Below are 21,463 nucleotides of genomic sequence, written 5' to 3' on the forward strand. Positions count from 1 at the left end.
TATATTTACAGTGTAAGTAAACAGATTTACTGCTTCAGTATTGATCTGTGAGGTGTTTAATATAATCTATATAATCAGTAGTGAGCTCGTGTGAGCACTTCCGTTTTAGTGAATCTGAAGCTGCGAATATAAATCTAACTCCAGCATCTTCTCCTCTCTTTCTTTGGGTTTATTTATATTTATCTTCTTACCTTCATCAGTTCTGCTCCTGTTTCTCTCCATCCAGCAGATCCGTGCTTCTCCTCCTACTACTATACCCTCTAAACCCCCAACTATACCCCCTCTACCCCCTCTCCTGGACTGGAGTGGAACTACAGGACAAAAACACTGTACTGGAGATAAATAACTGTAGCATGGAAAGATTTTCACAAACACCTTCTATTACTTAGTGTTTATGTTTAATATTTTATTTCTCTACATAGTAAATGAATAGTAAAGTGATCTATCAGATTATGAAGGAACACATAATGAATCATGTAGTAACTTAAAAACAGTGTTAAACAAACCTAAATACTCTGTGAAGAAGTATTTAGATACTCTTATCTGAGGAGCTGTTTGTTAATTTGTGGTTTCTGAGGCTGGTAACTCTGATAAACTCATCCTGTACAACAGAGGAAACTCTTGCTCTCCTATAATTTCCTAGGGCAGTCCTGATGAGTGCCAGTTTCATTATCAAAATATTTTTTTTTGATTGACTGACCTTCATTTTTTTCATAAATTATTTTGTTCTTTATTTAGTTGAGTAGTTGTTTCTTCTCATAATCTGGATTCGAACATTACTGAAATATTCACTATTCACTGTATACCTGTAACTCTACCTCTTCACTACTTTACTTTAACTGATGCTCTCAAACTTTACATTAAGAGACAATAAATTCAAGTAATTAACTCTTGATGAGTTCAGCACAGCTGTTAACTGAAAGCCTGAATTCCAGGAGACTCTACCTCATAAAACTGACTGAGAAAATCCAGCAGAGATGTTCAAAACTGATCGTCTAAACAAGAGGAGATAGATAGAGAAGATTAACTGATCTGAAATTATTAAACATTTCTAATATACTTTTAAATTTCTTAAAACAAGACAAATCTTCCCCCCATATTTTATAGTTTCAAAACAAGAATAAATAAAAATAACCTTGTTGATCTACATAACAGTCAGGTGAGCCAGTATTTAAAACAATGAGCTAAAGATCAAACAAATGACTCAATTTTTATTGGACTGAAAATAGTCAAATAGACGAGAAAGACTTAAAGAAAGAAAGTTACTCATGAATTTTGTATTACTGACAGATATGAAAAGAAAAGTGTACAATACATAATTTACACAAAATAAATTAATATATCCATAACAAAACCTTAAAGTAAAATAAGTATCAAAATGCAAGACCTTACAGTACACAGTTTTACTGAACGCGAGCACCTGGTGGAGCAATGGAGACTTCAGAAGAGGAAACTCAGAGCTCATTAAGCTTATTTACTCATAGTAAGACCAAAGAAACGAAGGAGTGAAGTTTCTGACCTTGTCTGAACATAACCTGGAATCGGATTCATCCGCTCTGAAAGATGAAGACTGCATCACACCTGCCCAGTTTAAAATGATTCTTCCTCATGCTCGGTATAATAGTAATACTAATAGTAATATGTAAAAGTAATATTGTTGGGCCAAGGACAATTTTCCCTTAAAGTTTATTCTTAAGGGTAAAACTTTTATGCAACTGGGCACACATCTTACATATTTGGGCAGGTGAACTTATCTTATGAAAGCTATAATTGATTTGCCTGTAATGAATCTGTTCTTAGACCACAGAAGGTAATTCCCCCAGTACATTACTTATTATTATTATTATTATACACTTATTTTATGAAGTGAAATATCAGTCTCACAACTGTTCTGATGAATCTTCCTTATTACACTTATGAGTCCTTAAAGAGTTTGAGTGTCTGAAGTTCTTCCCGCAGTCTGAGCAGAAATACGGTTTCTCTCCGGTATGAATTCGCTGGTGGAGATGAAGAGTATTCTGTAGAGCGAAGTTCTTCCCACAGTGTTCACACTCAAACGGCCGTTCTCCAGAGTGCATGTGGAGATGAATTCGGAGGATACTGTGTTGGGTAAAACTCTTTCCACACTCTGAACACTGATAGGGTTTCTCTCCGGTATGAATTCGCTGGTGTGAGTTGAGAGTTCCCAGCTGTTTAAACCATTTCCCACACTCTAAGCACTGATACGGCTTCTCTCCAGTATGAATACGTTGATGCCTTTTGAGAGCACCCCCCTCCCTGAAGGTTTTCCCACAGTCTGAGCAGTAATACGGCTTTTCTTCGGTGTGAATGCGCTGATGTGATTGGAGATTACAATGCTGAGTAAAACTCATCCCACAGTCCGGGCAGAGATACGGTTTCTCTCCAGTGTGAACGCGTTGGTGCTTTCTGAGAGCACCAGCTTCTCTAAACGTTTTTCCACAATCTGAACAAGAATACGGCTTTTCTTCTGTGTGAATGCGAAGGTGTGTTTGGAGACTACTCGGCTGATTGAAACTCTTCCCGCACTGAGAGCACTGATACGGTTTCTCTCCAGTGTGAACGCGCCGGTGTCGCTGGAGGTGACCGGGTACGGTAAAGCTCTTTCCGCAATCCGAGCACTGATACGGTTTCTCGCCGGTGTGATAACGCTGGTGAACCTTGAGTTGACTCTCTATAGGAAAACTCTTCCCACAGTCTGAACAGTGATAATCTTTCTTCTTCTTCTTGCTGGATTTTTCCTGCACTTGAATTGAACGTTCAGCTTCAGACATGCTTGTAAAGATTGAACGACTGAAGATATTTGGGGAGTTTTGGGACACTAGGCTCAGGAGGCGACTTGCATTAATCAGGGCATTACTCCAATTCCTTTATCATTTCCTAAAAGAAAAAACAGTGTTTTTATCTTGGAAAGATTCGGACTCCTGTATCAGATAACCAATAGGTTACTGCTGTTTCTTGCACCAACGTTTACAAATATTGGGACTAATTCCATAGGCAGGGTAACAGACATCAGGGACAGCTTAAACAATCACAAGAGAAATCTTTTTTTAATATCATTTTGATACAATTTTACTTTAAAATATTCAAAGCAATGGATTTTCCAACCTAAAATAAATCTAATGAAAAAAAAAAAACACCGTTGTAACTAAACCAATGAAAACCAATTCATGTTTTTGGGAGAAATGTTGTAGTTTATAGAATAAAACAACAATCTTCATTGTATTTAAACATAAACCTATAAATATCAAAATCATAGAAACTGATTTAGAAACTGAAGTGCTCTCTTCGTTTTTACCAGAGCTGTATATATACACTAGTGTTTGTATTGAAGCCCGTTTTGATTTAGGAATGTGAAAAATATGAATTTAGTGTAAACCAAACCCCTCCCACAGAGAACACTGATTGGTCTACTGAACACAAACACAGATCTATCTATCATGCGTGTCTCACTGGCTCCCGAGAATGCTTGAAACATGCCGGTAAACAATGTTCTTATTTCCAGGATATTGTTTATGATTTGCGGCATTCGGGTGCCGCTATTAACCTGCGGTAGAGGCGAGGATTATTAACCTCCCCTCTACTTATCTTAGTCCATGTTCACATTACAGACAAGTACAGTTACAGTTATCTTAGTGACCGGACATGATCTAAGTAAGAAACCACAACTGATTAATGAAGCATATTAAGAATGAAGAATATTGTACAGAAACACAAACAAAACGAATTTAGGAACTAAACCTAAACTGTTCTTACGTTCATCAGTTCTGCTCCGGATTCTCTCCATCCAGCAGCTCCGTGCTTCTCTTCCACCCATAACAAACCCCTCAACTACCCCCTTCTACTGGACTGGAGTGGGACTACAGGACATTTACACTGCTGGAAACACAGGGACATGAAACGTTTTGTCCATTTCTTGTCAATTAAACTTTATATTACTGTGAATTATTAAAGCTATTATGTGAGAAGATTAAATTATCTAAAAGAGTTAATCAGGAAACATGTTTTAACTATATTAAGCAATAGCTGACACCTTAATTTTACATCTTGATCTGCTTTATTGACTTGATTTTTCTTGATCTGGCAGCCTAATTCAGTTATGTCTACACCAGTGTCTAGAATGATGGGTTAAATCAGGCTAAATCAAAGATATCAGACAGGAAAAGCCATTTTTCATAATAGGAAACAATTTACAATAAAGATACACTTATTACAGCACTTACAACAGTAAAGAATGTCTCATTTCATTATTAATATACAGAATTGACATTACCATTCTTATGTCTCAAAAACTATTTAACAATGTTTATTACTGTTGTAAGTACTGTGCATTACAAGATATAAAAAACACAGACATGCCTAATAACAATATTACCAAAGATTTTCAAAATTACAAACTCACAAGAAATAATCACAATCACAGCTCATTTTAAACATGAGTCAACTCATGTTTTATTGGAATTGAAATACATTTCTATAAAGACCGAAAGATAAATACGTGTTAAATATTTAATATTAGGGAGTTACATGAAATAAAAGTGTACAATAAATGGATGGGAATAAAAAAAACATTTACTTGAAAACAAAAAACAAACAAAAAAACAATATACCCATGATCAAACCTGCATGCAAATAAGTATTAAAATGTAATAAGAGTACACAGCAAATACTAACAACCAACAACACTTTTTCCCTCGAAAGGTAAAAAAAAATAATTTTCTTTGCAGTTATTAGATTCAAAGTTTACAAAATTTGCAAGTTAAAAGTCAAGTCCAAAGCAATTTGGACAATTTTGCTTCTGTACACCATGATTTGTTCAACTGGGTTATGATTAAATGACCAACTTGGAAATTTTATAACATTCCAATACTTTGCTATTCAAAGTAATTGAGTTACCATTTTTGTTTGTTCCAGAAAAAAATATGTTGACAGATTACACCAAAATTAACATGTATCAGAAGGATGTAAAGATAAGAATATAGAGAATGAATCTATAGGCATTTTTAACACCTGCACTTTTTAGTCCAGTTAAACCAGATTCAATTTCTGATGCGCTTTATTTAGGCAGTGTATATGTGAACACAAAATGACTTCTGGATGCGGATGAAAACCAAACAAGATCTAAATTCAAGCTGTACTCCTTAGGTGTAGTTGTTCAGGTGTAGTCTAAACTGGCACATTGTTTAAGTAATTACCTGTACTACAGCTATGATCTAATGACACATCTGCTGTTGTCCTGGTTAAACTGTACAGAAATACTGTAATAAGTACTGATTCAGAACACAGGACCTTCTTCCTGTATTTACTCTTTGCTATAACCTTAAACAGGTCTAAGCAATAAGGCATTTAGATTTTCATTGTGTGACAACGAACCGAACCGAACCAAACCAAAGGGAAATTGCAAGTTTACTAAATCTTTAAGTGATTTAGACCGGAGCAAAAGTATAGTTACAACTATAAGTGTAGAAACACTTAAGTTTAATAACCGTAATGCCAGGTTCACAATACACGATTTTGGGCCAGTTTTTCAGTTGCCGAAAGTTTTTCACTGATTGCCGACCAGTTTTATATCTGACTCAGTCGTGGACTGGGAGTCAGGAGAAGCGGCTACATACAGCCAATGAGATCACAGAAAGAGAACCACGGGTCCAAAACACACCAGAGCTGTTTATAGTGAGTCTGACTACCCTACCATTCCCCCTGATATATCAGTAAATTACTGTTAAATTGAGGGAGCTGAGAGTGAGTCCTCTATAAATAGGGGGGAATGAAGCTAAAAGCTAAAAACTTTAATTAATTTTAGAAAGTAGACTAATGTATTTTAGTAAAAAAAAAGCAAAGAAATCAAACTAGTATATTTCAGTTTATCTACAGAAAACAGAAAAGGTTTTAAACTGTAAATCTTTAGCATTACTGCTACGGTGAGCTGATTGGTTGTTTAATGAGCTGATGCTGGAGATACAGGCAGAGCATGTTTAAAAGGTTTTTAACTGGAGTTCAAAATGATAAGAAATGAGGTCTGCATTATTGAAACATTTGATATAGTTATTCTGTGTCGAGGACATTAGGACATCAGCTGATCAGATATTTATAAACTCTGATTTTACTCAGTTGCTTCATATGAACTCATGTTGGACTCACTTTAAGTGCGTATTCTCCTCTATAGAGATTCTCTGGTTTGGCATTGCTAGTATTCGTGTGTTTAGTTCAGGTGAGTTCTCGTGACGAAACGTGTTTCTGGAGAGCAGCCAGGTGAGTCGGAGGTTTACCACGTGAGAAATTGTGTTATTTGTGACTCCGTTTCGCTGATCAGTCATTTAGTGTGAGAGTCTCAACAACTGAAGGACTCACAATTACAGCACAACCAATCATGTACAGTTAACAGCACAATGACCGAGGACTCAAAAAGTCGTGTAGTGAGAACCTGGCATTAGCAGACCACATTGTTCATTGCATGATCATGTATCATCTGCTACACGATTTGGGATGCAACTACGTGATTATTTTGGTAGTCAGATACTCGATTATTTTTCTGTTCACTAAGTCAATTAGTCAACGCTAATTTCTGCCACGCCGTCCGTCTCTGATTCCTCCGGCTCCTGTTTGTAGATTTCTCTAGTAACTAAAAACTCCTCCCCCGTTGCGATTCTGTCCCCATCGTTTAGTTTTGGTCCCGCCTCTTTCTTCGTACATTTGTGAATCCTTAAAGAGTTCGAATGTCTGAAGTTTTTCCCACACTCTGCACAGTAATATGGCATCTCTCCGGTATGAATCCGCAGATGTTCTTGCAGATTGCTATGCTGGGCGAAGCTCTTCCCGCACTCGGTGCACTGGTACGGTTTCTCTCCGGTGTGAAGACGCTGGTGAGCCTGGAGATTACTCTGTTGACTGAAGCTTTTACCACATTCTAAGCACTGATATGGCCTCTCTCCAGTATGAAGGAGTTGATGCCTTCTGAAGTTCCCAGCATCCCTAAAGGTTTTCCCGCACTCCGGACAGGCGTACGGCTTTTCTTTAGTGTGAATGCGAAGGTGTGATTGGAAATTACTCAGTATATTAAAGCTCTTTCCACACTCCGGGCATTGATACGGTTTCTCTCCGGTGTGAATACGTTGGTGCCTCTTGAGAGCACCAAGCAGTCTGAATGATTTCTCGCACTCTGAGCAGGCGTACGGTCTTTCTTCAGTGTGAATTCTCTGGTGGGTTTTGAGATGACTCTGTAAATTAAAGCTCTTTCCACACTCTAAGCACTGATACGGTTTCTCTCCGGTGTGAATGCGATGGTGCCTTCGGAGGTCACCACCCTGCCTAAACGTTTTCCCACACTCTGTGCAGATATACGGCTTTTCTTCCGAATGAATCCTTTGGTGGGCTTGGAGATTACCCTTTAAAGTAAAACTCATACCGCAGTCTGGACACTGATACGGTTTCTCTCCAGTATGAATACGTTGGTGCCTACTGAGGGCACCACCCTCCCTAAAGGTTTTCCCGCACTCTGAGCAGAGATATGGCTTTTCTTCGGTGTGAATACGCTGGTGTCGTTGGAGATCGTTCGGTAAGGTAAAACTCTTTCCGCACTCTAAACACGGATATGGCCTCTCTCCGGTATGAATTCGCTGGTGTCGTTCGAGATCACGCTGTTGTCTAAAACTCATCCCGCACTCCGGGCACTGATGCATAAGGTGCTGGAATTGTTGGAGATGATCCTGTTCTGTAAAACTTTCCCCGAACTCAGAGAATTGATACGGTTGCTCTCCATTTTTAACGCACTGGTGCATTTCATAATAATCCTTCAGGGTAAAACTCTTCCCACAGTCTGAACAGTGGTAATCTGATCTGATCTCGCTGCTGGAACTCTCCAGTATTTGGCTTTGTTCACCTTCAGACATGTTTGTGAAGACTGAACAATTAAAACGTTGAGAAGTTTGTGAAGTTTAACACTAGCATCAGGAGGTGGCTTGCATCAGGGCATCACTTCCATTTCTCCATTGTTTCCTAGTGGAAAAAAAAGGGGTTTAGATGTTTACTTGGTAACTGCTGGAGATTAATAATATTTTGCACTTTAGTAGATGCACAACTGATTCAATATTACTCTAAAATGTTTAAACGAACGAAGTGTTCCAACCAACACAACGCTTTTATAGAAAAGTAAAATCAGTAAGCTTTAGGGTGAATCTTAAGAAATGTCTCTAAGAATCTGGTCAGCCCTTAGATGCCTTATTGACGTGTTGAGAACATGAGAAAAAAAGTATTTTCTGATTAAAACATAAAATCGACCATGCATTTCCTATATAGATCTGAATCTATTTATAGATAGAATCTTACACCACTTTTATTTTAAACACAGTTTACATTGACATATGGATGACACGTGATGTTACTTACAGGTAATCTTTTAATGGTTTCCAGTAAAAGCGTGAGGTTTCTATTGGTTACGCGGAAATAAGGGTCTTCTATCTTCAGGTCCTGTCAAGATAAAAGAAACATGGTTAATGTAAATAATTACTAGTTACAAATATGCAATGTTGCAACAGGTAACCATAAACTATGACTTATGAATCTAAACAATACTGTTATAATGGAAATATACTTCCTGTGCCAGTATATGCGTTATGGTTGAGTTTGTTTTTACTTGAGGGATGATCGTACAAGAACTTTAGAATGGTGTAGTTTCTTCAGTCCAAGCCTGACTGTAGTTTGTGCTTATTTGCAAATGCTGTATTCATGTTTTATTTATATATTTATTTAATTTATTATTTAGGTTTTGTGCTACCTTTTTTATTAAACTTTTTTCCTCACACGCAAATTAATTTATTTCTTGTAAGATGGAAAAATACCCAAAAGGGAGGACTGCAGGTTTACATGTTACATGACATTCTAATCAACTTTAGCAGTGTTATTTCAATCATACATTTACCTCAGAAGTGCTACTTTAAATCATACATTTATCTCAACAGTTCTAACAAAAGTTATTCCAGCATTCCTATTCTGATAGTATATTTACTTCAGCAGTAAATACTTTAAGCACTTTAAGCATTTTCTCACAGATTTACCTCAGTATTATGCTCATTATTCATTTACTTCAGTATTGAAATTGTAGTCATACATTTACCTTAGTATTGCTATTCTAATCATGCATTTACCTCAGCAGTACAATTGCTCAATAATTCACCTTAGTATTGTTATTCTTATCAATCATTTACTTCAGTATTGCAATTTTAGTCAAGTATTTCTATTCTAATCACACATTTACTTCAGCAGTGCAATTTATCATTGACTTACACCAGGATTGCTGTTCTACTCATAAATGTACCTCTGTATTTAAACATTTACCCCAGAAGTGCAATTTCTTACAGATTCACCTCAGTATTATTACCCTTATTATACATTTATATAAGTATTGCAATTTTAGTCATACATTTATATCAGTTTTGCTATTCTAATCATACATTTACCTCAGCAATGCAATTTCTGATAGATTTACCTCAGTAGTGTTACTCTTCTTATACATTTACTTCAATATTGCAATTCTAATGAAATATTTACCTCAGGATTGCTGTTCTAATGATAAATAAAGCAAATCAGTGCTATTCTAAATGATGTATTTACCTCAAAGTTGCTGTTATAATGATAAGTAAAGCTAAACAGTGGTATTCTGAGGATATATTTACAACAGGATTGCTGCTGAAGCTAAGTAGTGCTATTCTATTAATTAATTTACCTCAAGATTGCAGTAATGATTATAAACGAAGCTAACCAGTGCTATTCTAATGATATATTTACCTCAGGATTGCTGAAATAATGATAAATAAAGCTAAGCAGCGCTACTTTGAGTGAAATGTACGGCAGTGTTTTGGTAAACAGGGGATGCTAAAGGCTAAGTTAGCTTGGCTATCGGTTCTGTTCTGGTGCTGTTTGTGAAGGTAGTAAGTAAACCGACAGCAAACGTTGTATCTAAGTGACGCTAAAAGCTTTATACCGTGTTATTTAAGTGAGTAAAGCGTAAAAATGAGTGTAAACCGGCCGCTGATCCCGTACCGTCAGCCCTCCACTCTCCCGGGGCTGCAGAACGCAGCGCGGCCGGGGGAGGAGGGCTCCGGGCCGGTGTGGGTGTGGGCCTGCTGCCGCTGTTTAAAGATCCTAACGCTGGAGGAAAAACTGCGGTATAAAATAGTCAGTCATTATTAGATATAAATTATTAAGAATAGGTTTTTTATTCTCCTCAACATTAAAATGTTTATTTATTCATTTATTTTTTGACTGAATCATTCCTGTTGTCAGATATTTGATTTATCTCTAATATAGTAGAACATAAATACACAGTAACTAAATCTAAACTCTTATAAAAATATATATATATTCTATAGAAACACAAGAACTAATTTAGCAACTAAATCTAAGCTGTTCTTTTCCTTCTCTGATTGTGTGTTAAATATTTTAAGTGCATATAAAAAGTATAAAGTAGATTAGAAGATTTCCTGTAAACTCTTTCTTTGGTTTGTTTATCTTCTTACCTTCATCAGTTCTGCTCCTGTTTCTCTCCATCCAGCAGCTCCGTGCTTCTCCTCCTACTACTATACCCTCTAAACCCCCAACTATACCCCCTCTACCCCCTCTCCTGGACTGGAGTGGGACTACAGGACACTACACTGCACTTAAGAGATATTGTTACAAATCTAGGCCTCAAAAAAGTTATATATTAAAAAAATACTTAATCCAGGCATTATGGGTTTAGTTGTTCAAAATATAAATAAACAAAACTGGCACCTGATTACAAAACAGGAATAAAAATAAAACTTAATGTAATGTGCAACCTAACAGTGGTTGCACATTATCACTTTAAAAATATGTGTAATCCCCTTTTACTTACAAATAAAACATGGTTTGAATGAAAAGCTCATACAATTTTTTTTAAAACATCTTTCTCAACCAGTGCATCACAGTCATACCCTTACAACTCTCAAACCAGGTTTAGGATCGTTGGTCATTCAATACCAACAGCTGCCTTTGGGTAAATTTGCCTTTGGGTATATTTCTGTTTCATTTTTAATGAATTAATGAAAATTTGTTTGTCTTTTAAGAGTTTGCTTGCATGAATCTCCATCAGCAGATCCTGCATGTAATATGCAGATATAATCTAGTTCTTGTATTTATGTCAACATGAACAAATGAGAACAGGGCATAGTTTCCTTTTCCATCAACCAGCAAAAACATTTAAAAGCAACATTTTATTAAATTTGCTTTACAACATATTGAAAACATTCTGCAGTGTGACTACTGCACATTGTGATGACAATTCTGAAACAATACATTCTGCAGTCCCAGATCTGATAATGAAAACATTATACTGATATTTAAGTAAACACTGTGAAACAATCATTGTATTATAATATATATTCGCTGTGGCGGATCTTTTGGCTTGTCGTGTGGGGGGCGTGTCTGTAATGTTTTTGAATTCAAATGAAGCAACAGAAGTAGACAACTGTAATTTTAAGGATTTTTGAAAAGTTTTAATCAACCTAGATGTAATGTATAGTTCTATAAATCCATATTTTGCTTTTTTCAGGTTCTCTTTTGTCGTTGAATGGCATTGAAGAACCCCCCACTCTTGCCTGATTGGCTGGACGCAGTGTGGCAGACGCATTTTAGCTCTGTTAAACGTTTTTGCCTTATTGCAACCTAACATGCACCGCGGCATGCGGTGGCTTTCTCTCTATTGAAATGCATTGGATGCATTGAGGCCGAAGTGCTAGTGGAAACGTACTGTTAGAGCCCAGAAGGACTACAAGACGGTTGCAAAGCTGCATCTGAGAGTGTTTAGAGTATTCAGAGCAGTGAGCTTTTTTAGAAATAATGGATTTAGCTTTTGGTACATCAGGCTAGCTAACACTCATACATGAGTTTTGGTATATAGTAAATATATCTAAGTATGTATTACAAATGAGTAATTCTAGGGTATGTATGATAAACACTGAGTAATACAGACTTACATATAGCTCAAATAAAATATATAATAACTTACATTTCTTTTACAGTATTAAACACTGTCCTCTAGAACACATATCTCAAAGACTTCCGCCTCCTTCTTAATGCATTTGTGCGCCTTTAAACTGTTTACATACATGAAGTTTTTCTCACAGTCCGAGCAGTAATACGGTTTCTCTCCGGTATGAATTCGCTGGTGTATCTGGAGATTCCGGTGCCGTTTAAAACTGTTCCCGCACTCTGAGCACTGATACGGTTTCTCTCCGGTATGAACTCTCTCGTGAGTTTTTAAATTACTCTCGTTATTGAAGCCCCGCCCACAGTCCGAGCACTGGTAGGGTTTCTCTCCGGTATGAATACGTCGGTGTCGGATCAGACTCCCCTGCAGGGCAAAGGTCTTACCGCACACCGCACAGAGGTACGGCCTCTCTCCGGTATGAATTCTCAGGTGAGTTTTGAGATTACTCTCGACGTTGAACCGTTTCCCGCACTCTGAGCACTCGTACAGCTTCTCTCCGGTATGAATTCGCTGGTGTCGCTCTAAAGCACTTTTCTTGAGAAAGATTTTCCCACAGTCTGAGCACTGATGGATTTTCCTCTTTCTCACGGTTTTCGCTGGATGTCTTTCAGACGTAATTGTATGTCTGTCGGTATCAGAGTACAGCGGCTGAGTACTGCAGCTCGTTTCAGGCATCGTTACCTCACAATTACCATCTCCCATTTCAGCAGTTGTTACTCAACACGTTACTCATTAGCGCCCCCCAGGCACTTTGGTGGAAGTTTGATTAGTTAATCTTCACAGGATGCAGAACACCAGAAGCAGGAACGAACGGCAAGAAGACGTCATCTGTTTTCATCCATCTGGATTAAACAAAAAAAGGATGTTAATATGATTGAATGATCCAATTGACTTAAACAGTTTCCAACTTTCCCCATCTCCCTGTTTTGTTGATGCCGACCTTTCCTTCTCTAGTATATTTATCTCTCATGCTCATATAAAAGTGCCTGTATACAATTAGGAAAACATAGTTTTGTCTCAGAAGTGTATTTTTGTTATTTCCTTATGGGATGAAATAATATATATAGAGATATATATAGTTTATCGTCTTTGGGCTAAACAATATTGAGATATTCGTTTTAATCCATATCGACCAGACCTAATGACTATATTGCTGAAGGGATTCATTCTGATCTGTATTTACCAGTTTATCTAAAGCCTAAAATTTAAATTTCCCAATAGTCTGCATTAATTGAGGTCTGAAAATTCTGCACTCTTTTTTTTTGTTATTTCAGTCATTTCTCATTTTCTGTAAATAAATGCTCTAAATGAGAATATTTTTATGTGGAATTTGGGAGAAATGTTGTCTGTAGTTTATAGAATAAAACAACAATGTTCATTTTACTCAAACAGAAACCTATAAATAGCAAAATCAGAGAAGCTGATTCAGAAACTGAAGTGCTCTCCACGGCTGTATGTACTGTTTATATGAACTATACAATATTTTAAAATATATTCAATTAGGAATTGTATTAATGTTTCTGATCAAATATTAAACCTTTTAATGTAATGATCAACCAGTATTCCTAAAAAAGCCCACTGCTCAGAATATAAACACTCCCAGTGTTTACCTGTTTAGGATAAACGTTAAATTATGTTACAATTAAAAGATTTGTATTCAACTTTGCGTACATTAAATACGTATATATTGTTTATAATCTATTTTTATAGACAGTACTGTGTTTAGAATTTCAATATTAACAGACTTTCTATCAATAACGTTAAAAATGTAATTCAGCAAATACATAAATAACCTATATTCAGTGTTCTTTGTTATCAGGTAAACATTTGATCAGATAGTTCTAAGTGTAGGGGTTAGATTGATGGCTAAATCACAAATTACTGTTTTGTAATACATAAAATACCTCCAGCACTGTTTATATATTTTACATTTTAGATACATCTTATATCTTACATCATACCTGTACATCTTCATATTTCCTCATAGTTAACCCTGTGACAGCCTTAACACTCTGAAGCACTTTAAACTGCCACACAATATAAAATATTACATATTAATCCCATATATAAATATATATACAAACATAAGCAGGAGAGGTAATGGTTAATACTGGCCTATTTGGGACTAAATCTACAGCAATGCTGCCTGTGTTCTGGGTTAATACTCTTCAGCACAGCAGAGAGACCCGTATGTAATTAAGAGTAATTGGATGTAATTGAAAGTACTGCGCGGTGTAGCGTTACTTACTCTCAGTTGCGCAGATCCTCGCGCTCCTGTTTCTACATGTAACAACAATACTGGAACACTTCCTGTCCGTCTTCTCATAAACCCCGCCTCCTGCGCTGTGATTGGTTATCCTCATTCGAGCAGCCAGCTGATTTGCGAGTTGAGCGGTTGCGTCATCGTTGCAAGTTCAAAGTGCCGCTGTAAATCAGATTTTTGTCTTCAAATACACTGAACCCAAATATAAACGCAACATTTTTTATTTTACTCCCATTTTCAGCCACGTTTATCCACATATACAAAATAGCAGTAGAACCAAAAAAAACAATCTTACTTTAATCAGTAACAGAAATTAGTTCAAATTTGATTAATGATATATAGATATAAAAAATAGATGTACAAAACCATAACAAAAACAAAGGTTCAAAGGATGTAAACTTTAATATAATACTTGAATAAAAATCCTCAATATGTAGGCGTGTAATATCAGGTAAAAAAATCAATAAAAATGCTGGCCTGTTAATGGGTTAATTGACTTATTCTATAATATATAGTCATAATATCAGTCATTTGTACCTTTTTAAAACTTGATTTTAGTGGCTTATCTATCAGTCTTTTCATCTGTAGGGCTGTGAGAATATACTTTTACTGTTCAATTAAAAAACAAGTAACTCCAAAACAGCAACTTTACAGGATAGAGAAAAAACCTTGTGAACTTTCAATAGAAGTCAATGTAAAAAAAGAATTTATTTCAGGTCATTTTGAAGAATTTCTATTGATCTGTTTATCAACAGTGTAACAGTGGCACAGTGTAAGGGACAGTTTGTGTGTGCAAATTATGTAGTAAACTAAAAATCAACAAAAATGGAGATACTTGTTTTTCATTGGACAGCGACAATATATAGACAACTGTGGACGCATTAGATCTAATAACCTTTTGATGGAACATCCTGGACCATAAGAGCCATAAAATTGCCATTAAAAAAAAAATCACAAAACTCTATATGCATGCAACTTAATATTTAATTATTTTTACTTTGTGAAAACACAGGTAACATCAATAATAAATTATTCAAAACACCTGTCAAAATTATAGATTAACAACAGGTTATTTTACAGGCACCATAATGACATATTATTAACAGCTGCCTCCCGGCAAACTAAACTCATATGTTTCTGTCTCCGTCTTAATGCATTTATGTTTCTTTAAAGTGTTCGGATGTCTGAAGCTCCGCCCACACTCTGAGCAGTGATAGGGTTTCTCCCCAGTGTGAATGAGCTGGTGCTCCATTAGCTTGCCCTTCTGGGTAAAACTCCGCCCACACTCTGAACAGGGAAACGGTTTCTCTCCGGTGTGAACGCGCTGGTGTCGAATTAGATTATCCTGGTGATTGAAGCCCCTCCCACATTCGGAGCACCGGTACGGTTTCTCCCCGGTGTGAATGCGCTGGTGTCGTATTAGCGGGCTCTTCAGGGCGAAGCTCTTGCCGCACTCTGAGCAGAAGTACGGTTTTAGTCCGGTGTGAACGCGCTGGTGCTGAATCAGAGTGCTCTGCATGGTGAACGTGTTCCCACACTCCGAGCAGTAATACGGTTTCTCTCCGGTGTGAATGCGTAAATGAGCTTTCAGGTTACTTTTACTGCTGAAACACTTGTCGCACTCTGAGCACTGATACGGTTTCTCGCTGCCGTGGATCTGCATGTGCCGCTGGAGATGATTCTTCTGGAGGAAGCTCCGCCCACACTCCGGGCACTGATGCGGTTTCCCTGCAGTGTGAATGCGCTGGTGTTTCCTGAGGTTGGTTTTATGATTAAAACTATTCCCGCACTCTGCACAGATATACAGCGTATCCCCAGTGTGAACGCCACTCTGAAACTGGAGAGTTTTACTAGTGTTATCTGTTTCTGAGCACTGTTGTTGGGATTCTCTCTGTTCTGATCTCTCAGGTGTATCAGTCTGAACAGGTGAACCAGAGGACGGTTCTTGGGGGCTGGAGCTGCTTTCAGACGCCATCAGGTCAAACAGAGTCTCTTTGGATCACAGCAACTGAGGTTTTTGTAGAATCGAATTTTAAAGGTGTAGGAAGGTGGAGAGAAGGTGTAGTAAAGGCTTGCAATCGATCATCATTGCTTCCTGTAAAAAAATAAAGATAACGTTTATTTGAAATGGGAAATTAAAACAGAGTTCTATAATTGCAATTTTGCTTATTTTCTTCATTTCTAACTGTATTTAATGACGACATCAATGATATCTTGTCTTTGCCCTTTTCTTAATATATGTCTCATTTTGGCTCTGGTCAGGTCTCTGTTGTACACTAAAGGTTTAAATAAAGTTAAATTCCATTCATTCATACCTCCACTAGAGATCTAAAAGGGGTTAAAGGTAAACTCTGCAGGATGGTAGATCTCCAGAAAGAGGAATGATCATCCCTGATCTAAACAGTTTCAGAGGGTTGGGGAACTGCAGGGGAAATACAAAACATCTACAACTCCATTTAAACTGGGAAAAAAAGAGAAGATATGCGTTGTGTCAAAATGATGGTAAATATGAGTTTCATACAAAAACAGATATACTGTAGCTCTGGAAAAAATAAGAGACCACTTAAAATAAAAAAACTCTGGAATATAATCAAGAGGAAGATGGATGATCACAAACCATCAAACCACCAAACTGAACTGCTTGAATTTTTACACCAGGAGTAAAGCAGCATAAAGTTATCCAAAAGCAGTGTGTAAGACTGGTGGAGGAGAACATGATGCCAAGATGCATGAAAAAACTGTGATTAAAAACCAGGATTATTCCACCAAATATTGACGCAAATAAGTGCTCTAAATATTTTTATTTGGAATTTGGGAGAAATGTTGTCGTTTATAGAATAAAACAACAATGTCCATTTTACTCAAACGTAAACCTATAAATAGCAAATTCAGAAAAACTAATTTAGAAACTGAAAGTGTTCTCTTCATTTTTTCCAGAACTGTATATAAAACACCTTAGCAACCAACACCAATTGCATAGCAACACCTTAGCAACCACCTAGTAACAGTTTAGCAACCAACCCATCTACCGCAGGTTTCTGCAGGACCTGCATTCTGTAGTTTGATCTGTATTTGATCTGATCTATGTGTTTACCCTGATATAGAACCATACACTTTATTTTTCAATCAATAGAAACCAGTCTTTCTGCAGTGCTGCAACTGATCTGATCAAACCCCGCGTGCGGCAGTTTACAGTAGAGTTTACAGTAGAGTTTAGGAATTTAGCGGCTAAACTCAGCATTAGCGCAGTTACAGTCACAGGGCCAGTTATACAGAGAGATACTGTAGCACAGATATTATACACACAGCCCTAAATATACTAATATCATATATATTTATAGACAGTTGAATCAAAAATATGAAACTTGCTTTTATACATCCATACTGTCAGTAGAGAATCTCCTGATCCTCTTTCACCAGATCAGATCAGATGATTCCTCTCCGGATCTGCTGTTGGGAATGCAGAGCTTCTCCTATTGTGGATTTTCTGCTGGTTGAAATTTTATTTCTACAGTATGTTACTGCCCCCTACTGAAACATTCTGCTTCTTGGAAGTGCATTTTTATTACGCTGTCAGAGGGCAGATAAAGGTGTGTAAACACTTAGGACATCAGATGGGCAGGATTAAATAAACTTTGCATTACATCTTTTTAATTGTTGATAATATAAAAAAATACACATTTAAACCACCTTTATTTAATATTGCCTCATCAGCATCAGCATTTAGTTTTGAAATTCAGACATTGAATCAATGTTCATTTATAATGGATTTGAATGGTTGAGATGAGCTCATAAACTCACACTGCTTTTAGGAGAAAAGGGTTCTTCAAAATAATAATAATACTTTTTTAGTGAACTGTGAAACGTTGGGATCACTGAACCATTTTACACTTTTAGATTCTAATCACTATCAGAAAGCCTGTGACTATTTTAAATATTTTCTTTTTATTATTTTATGTTTGTCTTTTTTCAATTTTTATTTGTATTTATTTATTATTACTTTTTACTTTTTATTCTAATGTTTTATATTTTATTTATTATGTTATTAGTTCGATTATTTATTTGATCATTTCTTATCATTGTTAACATTTTACCTCACTTTTTCTATGATCTTTTTATTTATCTTATATTTTATAAATTCTTTACTTTTTCACACGTCAACTTGGTTTTATTGGTATTTTAGAATTTTCTGTTTTACATATATATTTAATTCATATATATTATTTTTTTATTTAAAATTTTTACTTTTTATTTTTATTTTTTTACTTTTTTATTCCTTAATATTTTAAATATATTATTAAATGTTTTTAACCCCTTTGATGTAATTGCTCGGCAACATGAGGGTCACCCTCAATGTTTTTCTCGAGTGAAAATAAAGGTTGATTGATTGATTGATTGAGTGAATATTAATAAATCTACACGAAATATTCTAGAACACAGAACAAGCTATAAAATATAATACAAACAAGATATCCATATTACATGTAGCAAGATGTATGTTAAATACAGTACATATTAAACAATTACATTGAATCAGTTTTTAATCAATGTAAAATCTTTATGAATATTTAGGTAAGTAAAAGATATAATGATTTCCAAAAGGCATTAGGTTGATAAACATAAATATGAAACATTTCTTTATTATTTTAGGCAAGATTATAATTTTTATTTACATCTTTTACAGTTTCAACATGACAGGAAAGAAGAATCTGTTGTATCCATACCGCTGTAAGACGCTCCTGCACATCACCAAGAGAATTTGGGCATTTTGGCAGAACACTTCTTCACTTTTGTTTGTCTACTGTTGATACAGAATGAGAACTTTATTTTTTTGGTAGGACCAAATTTTGGTTTCACACATGATATATAAACTGAAAAGTCTGGACCAAACAAGGCAGGGCTGAAAGCAGCCTAAGACAAGGTAAGGATGTCTTAAATAATCTTTTTTAACGCAATATTAAGAGTCGGCTTCTGGCAAACATACCTCATAGTTTTCGGCTGAACTCGTTACGCATTTGTGTTTCGTTAATGTATTAGAGTGACTGAAGCTCCTCCCACAATCTGAGCAATAATACGGTTTCTCTCCAGTGTGAACGCGCTGGTGAGTTTGGAGACTATTTAGTTGAGTAAAACTCTTCCCGCACTCTGAACACTGATACGGTTTCTCTCCTCTGTGAATGAGCTGGTGTTTTTTGAGATTATTCCTTTGAGTGAAGCTCCGCCCACAGTCTGAGCAGTGAAACGGTTTCTCTCCGGTGTGAACGCGCCGGTGTTTTCGGAGGTTGCTGTGTTGAGTAAAACTCTTCCCGCAGTCTGAACACAGATACGATTTCTCTCCGGTGTGAATGCGCTGGTGTCGCCTTAGACTTCTCTTCTTATTAAAACGAGTCCCGCAGTCTGAGCACTGATGCGGTTTCTCTCCGGTGTGAATCAGCTGGTGTAAACGTAGAGCTGTCAGTTCGCCAAAACCTTTCCCGCAGTCAGAACAGATAAACGGTTTCTCTCCTGTGTGAACGCGCTGGTGACGCTGGAGATTACTCTGTACGTTAAAACTCTTGCCGCAGTCTGAACACTGATACAATTTCTCTCCTGTATGAATACGCTGATGGCGTTGGAGATTGCTTTGGACGGTAAAGCTCTTCCCACAGTCTGAGCAGTGAAACGGTTTCTCTCCGGTGTGAATTCGCTGGTGTTTTTGGAGATCGGTTTTCTGATTAAAACTCTTCCCACAGTCTGAACAATGATGGTTTTTCCTCTTGTCCGGATGATCCTCCACTGGTTTGTCAGATGTTTCTGAAGAGACAGTGCTGGAGGACATTTTGAGGGCACTAGAGCTCTTAAGGGGGACCAAAAGAAGGTCCATTATACCTTTACAGGTGGACATAGTGAGCAGGTGAAGACTTGGATCACCTGGACATCAACTGTTTCTAGAAACGGACATAAAGAAAAAGTATTCAGCAATGAGAAATGCTAAAAGCAACAAAAATAAACGATAGGTAGAATCTCTTTTAATTCTATACAGAAGTATGCTAATATCAGTAAAGTAAAGATAGTGTTCTATATTGAACCGTCAGCTCTATAAACACTGATACTACAACTGCCATTATTTTAAACACATTTAAACACTGAAGTTCAGTGTGTGGAATGGGCAGTGAGCCAAGTCCTGCTGGAAAATGAAAGCAGCATCTCCGTAAAAGTTGAATTGAACCCAATTGAATCACAGTTTACCGGTTAAAACTCCAAAAAACAACGAGTAGCCCAATTTCAACATTATATTGAAGTCACGACTGAAATCTAATGTTTCTCTTTAATCGGAAACAGGTGTTTAGGTCACGTGACGTCGCGAGTTGAATGAATCAAACGAATCAGAAAAGCGTCAGATAGATGTTGTACAACTGCAGTATGAACACAGCAATCATATTCAGATTATATACCAGCAGATCTACACTGATGCATCCTGCATCCACATTCATTAAAACAATATATGGGTTTATATTATATTCTTACTGTCAGTAGAGCTGATCCTGCATTCTCCAGATTCATAGAAATATAGAAATATATATATATATATATATTCATCTCAAGAAACAGTCCTGTCCTGTTTCTTGTTGGTTTTCTGCCGGTTGGAAACACAGTTATCAGTGTCTTTCCTCCCCCTGCTGGACTGGACTGGATTTGGGGATTTTTTTCAGAGGATGAATTTTGTAAAATCTCCTCTATCAATCAATTAATCAATCAATCAATCAATCAACCTTTATTTTCACTCGGTAAAAACATTGAGGGAGACCCTCATTTACAGTGCAGCCAGGCATTTACAACATCAAAGGGATTGAAAACATTTAATAAAAAATGAATCAATAAGGAATAAAATAGTAAAAAATAATAAATAAAAGAAATACTAATTTTAAATCAACGTTTAATATATATGGAAAAAATGTATATGTAAAATAGAAAATTCAAAAAGACCATAAAAACAAATTGACACATAAAATGTAAAGAATATATAAAAAATAAAATTAATAAAAAGGTAATTATAAAAGTAAAGTAAAATGTTAAGAATGATAAGAAATGATAAAATAAATAATAATGAACTAAGAACACTAGAATCAAAATATAAAATATTAGAATAAAAATAAAAGAAAAAGAAATAAAAAGTAAATAAAATGTATACAAAAATG

At 36.3% G+C, this 21,463-nt stretch overlaps 4 protein-coding genes and 1 pseudogene across 7 annotated transcripts in view; all 5 read right to left on the reverse strand.

Moving 5' to 3' along the window:
- LOC103041178 (gastrula zinc finger protein XlCGF49.1-like) overlaps positions 1-227 on the reverse strand; it is an 18,880-nt pseudogene extending 18,653 nt beyond the window's left edge.
- The window catches only part of LOC125803910 (gastrula zinc finger protein XlCGF26.1-like), a 6,853-nt gene extending 2,996 nt beyond the window's left edge, over positions 1-3,857 (reverse strand). The window contains exons 1-2 of the mRNA XM_049482674.1: positions 3,775-3,857; positions 1,919-2,898 (exon numbers count right to left, since the gene is read on the reverse strand). Coding sequence (XP_049338631.1) covers positions 1,919-2,792 — 874 coding nt within the window. The 5' untranslated portion in view covers positions 2,793-2,898; positions 3,775-3,857. The remainder of the gene's footprint in view (positions 1-1,918; positions 2,899-3,774) is intronic.
- Positions 1-10,622, reverse strand: part of LOC103021543 (gastrula zinc finger protein XlCGF17.1) — a 17,504-nt gene extending 6,882 nt beyond the window's left edge. Inside the window, exons 1-3 of one of the 3 annotated variants that reach the window (XM_049482624.1) lie at positions 10,533-10,619; positions 8,404-8,484; positions 5,409-8,013 (exon numbers count right to left, since the gene is read on the reverse strand). In XM_049482624.1, coding sequence (XP_049338581.1) covers positions 6,567-7,907 — 1,341 coding nt within the window. In that variant the 5' untranslated portion in view covers positions 7,908-8,013; positions 8,404-8,484; positions 10,533-10,619 and the 3' untranslated portion in view covers positions 5,409-6,566. Of the gene's footprint in view, positions 1-5,408; positions 8,014-8,403; positions 8,485-10,532 lie in introns of those variants that run through there. The other 2 variants (XM_049482625.1, XM_049482626.1) reach the window with 2 other exon arrangements.
- A 609-nt stretch (positions 10,623-11,231) lies between these two features.
- Positions 11,232-17,816, reverse strand: LOC111191219 (gastrula zinc finger protein XlCGF64.1). Of its 2 annotated transcripts, none has more exons than XM_022665495.2 (3): positions 17,671-17,816; positions 14,271-16,380; positions 11,232-12,864 (listed from the first exon to the last, which is right to left on the reverse strand). In XM_022665495.2, the coding sequence occupies exon 2, from the start codon at positions 16,258-16,260 to the stop codon at positions 15,385-15,387; it is 876 nt and encodes a 291-aa protein (XP_022521216.2). In that variant the 5' UTR covers positions 16,261-16,380; positions 17,671-17,816; the 3' UTR covers positions 11,232-12,864; positions 14,271-15,384. The 2 variants fall into 2 exon arrangements, with proteins under 2 accessions (XP_022521216.2, XP_049338611.1); XM_049482654.1 differs by lacking the exon at positions 17,671-17,816 and adding an exon at positions 16,601-16,780.
- A 1,030-nt stretch (positions 17,817-18,846) lies between these two features.
- Positions 18,847-20,896, reverse strand: LOC107196911 (oocyte zinc finger protein XlCOF26). Its single transcript, XM_022665513.2, has 2 exons — positions 20,793-20,896; positions 18,847-20,212 (listed from the first exon to the last, which is right to left on the reverse strand). Exon 2 carries the CDS (start codon positions 20,167-20,169, stop codon positions 19,243-19,245), a length of 927 nt encoding a protein of 308 aa, XP_022521234.2. The 5' UTR covers positions 20,170-20,212; positions 20,793-20,896; the 3' UTR covers positions 18,847-19,242.
- Between the last annotated feature and the right edge of the window lie 567 nt (positions 20,897-21,463).

The sequence above is a fragment of the Astyanax mexicanus genome, chromosome 8 (genome assembly GCF_023375975.1).
Source record: "Astyanax mexicanus isolate ESR-SI-001 chromosome 8, AstMex3_surface, whole genome shotgun sequence".
Classification (NCBI taxonomy): Eukaryota; Metazoa; Chordata; class Actinopteri; order Characiformes; family Acestrorhamphidae; genus Astyanax; species Astyanax mexicanus.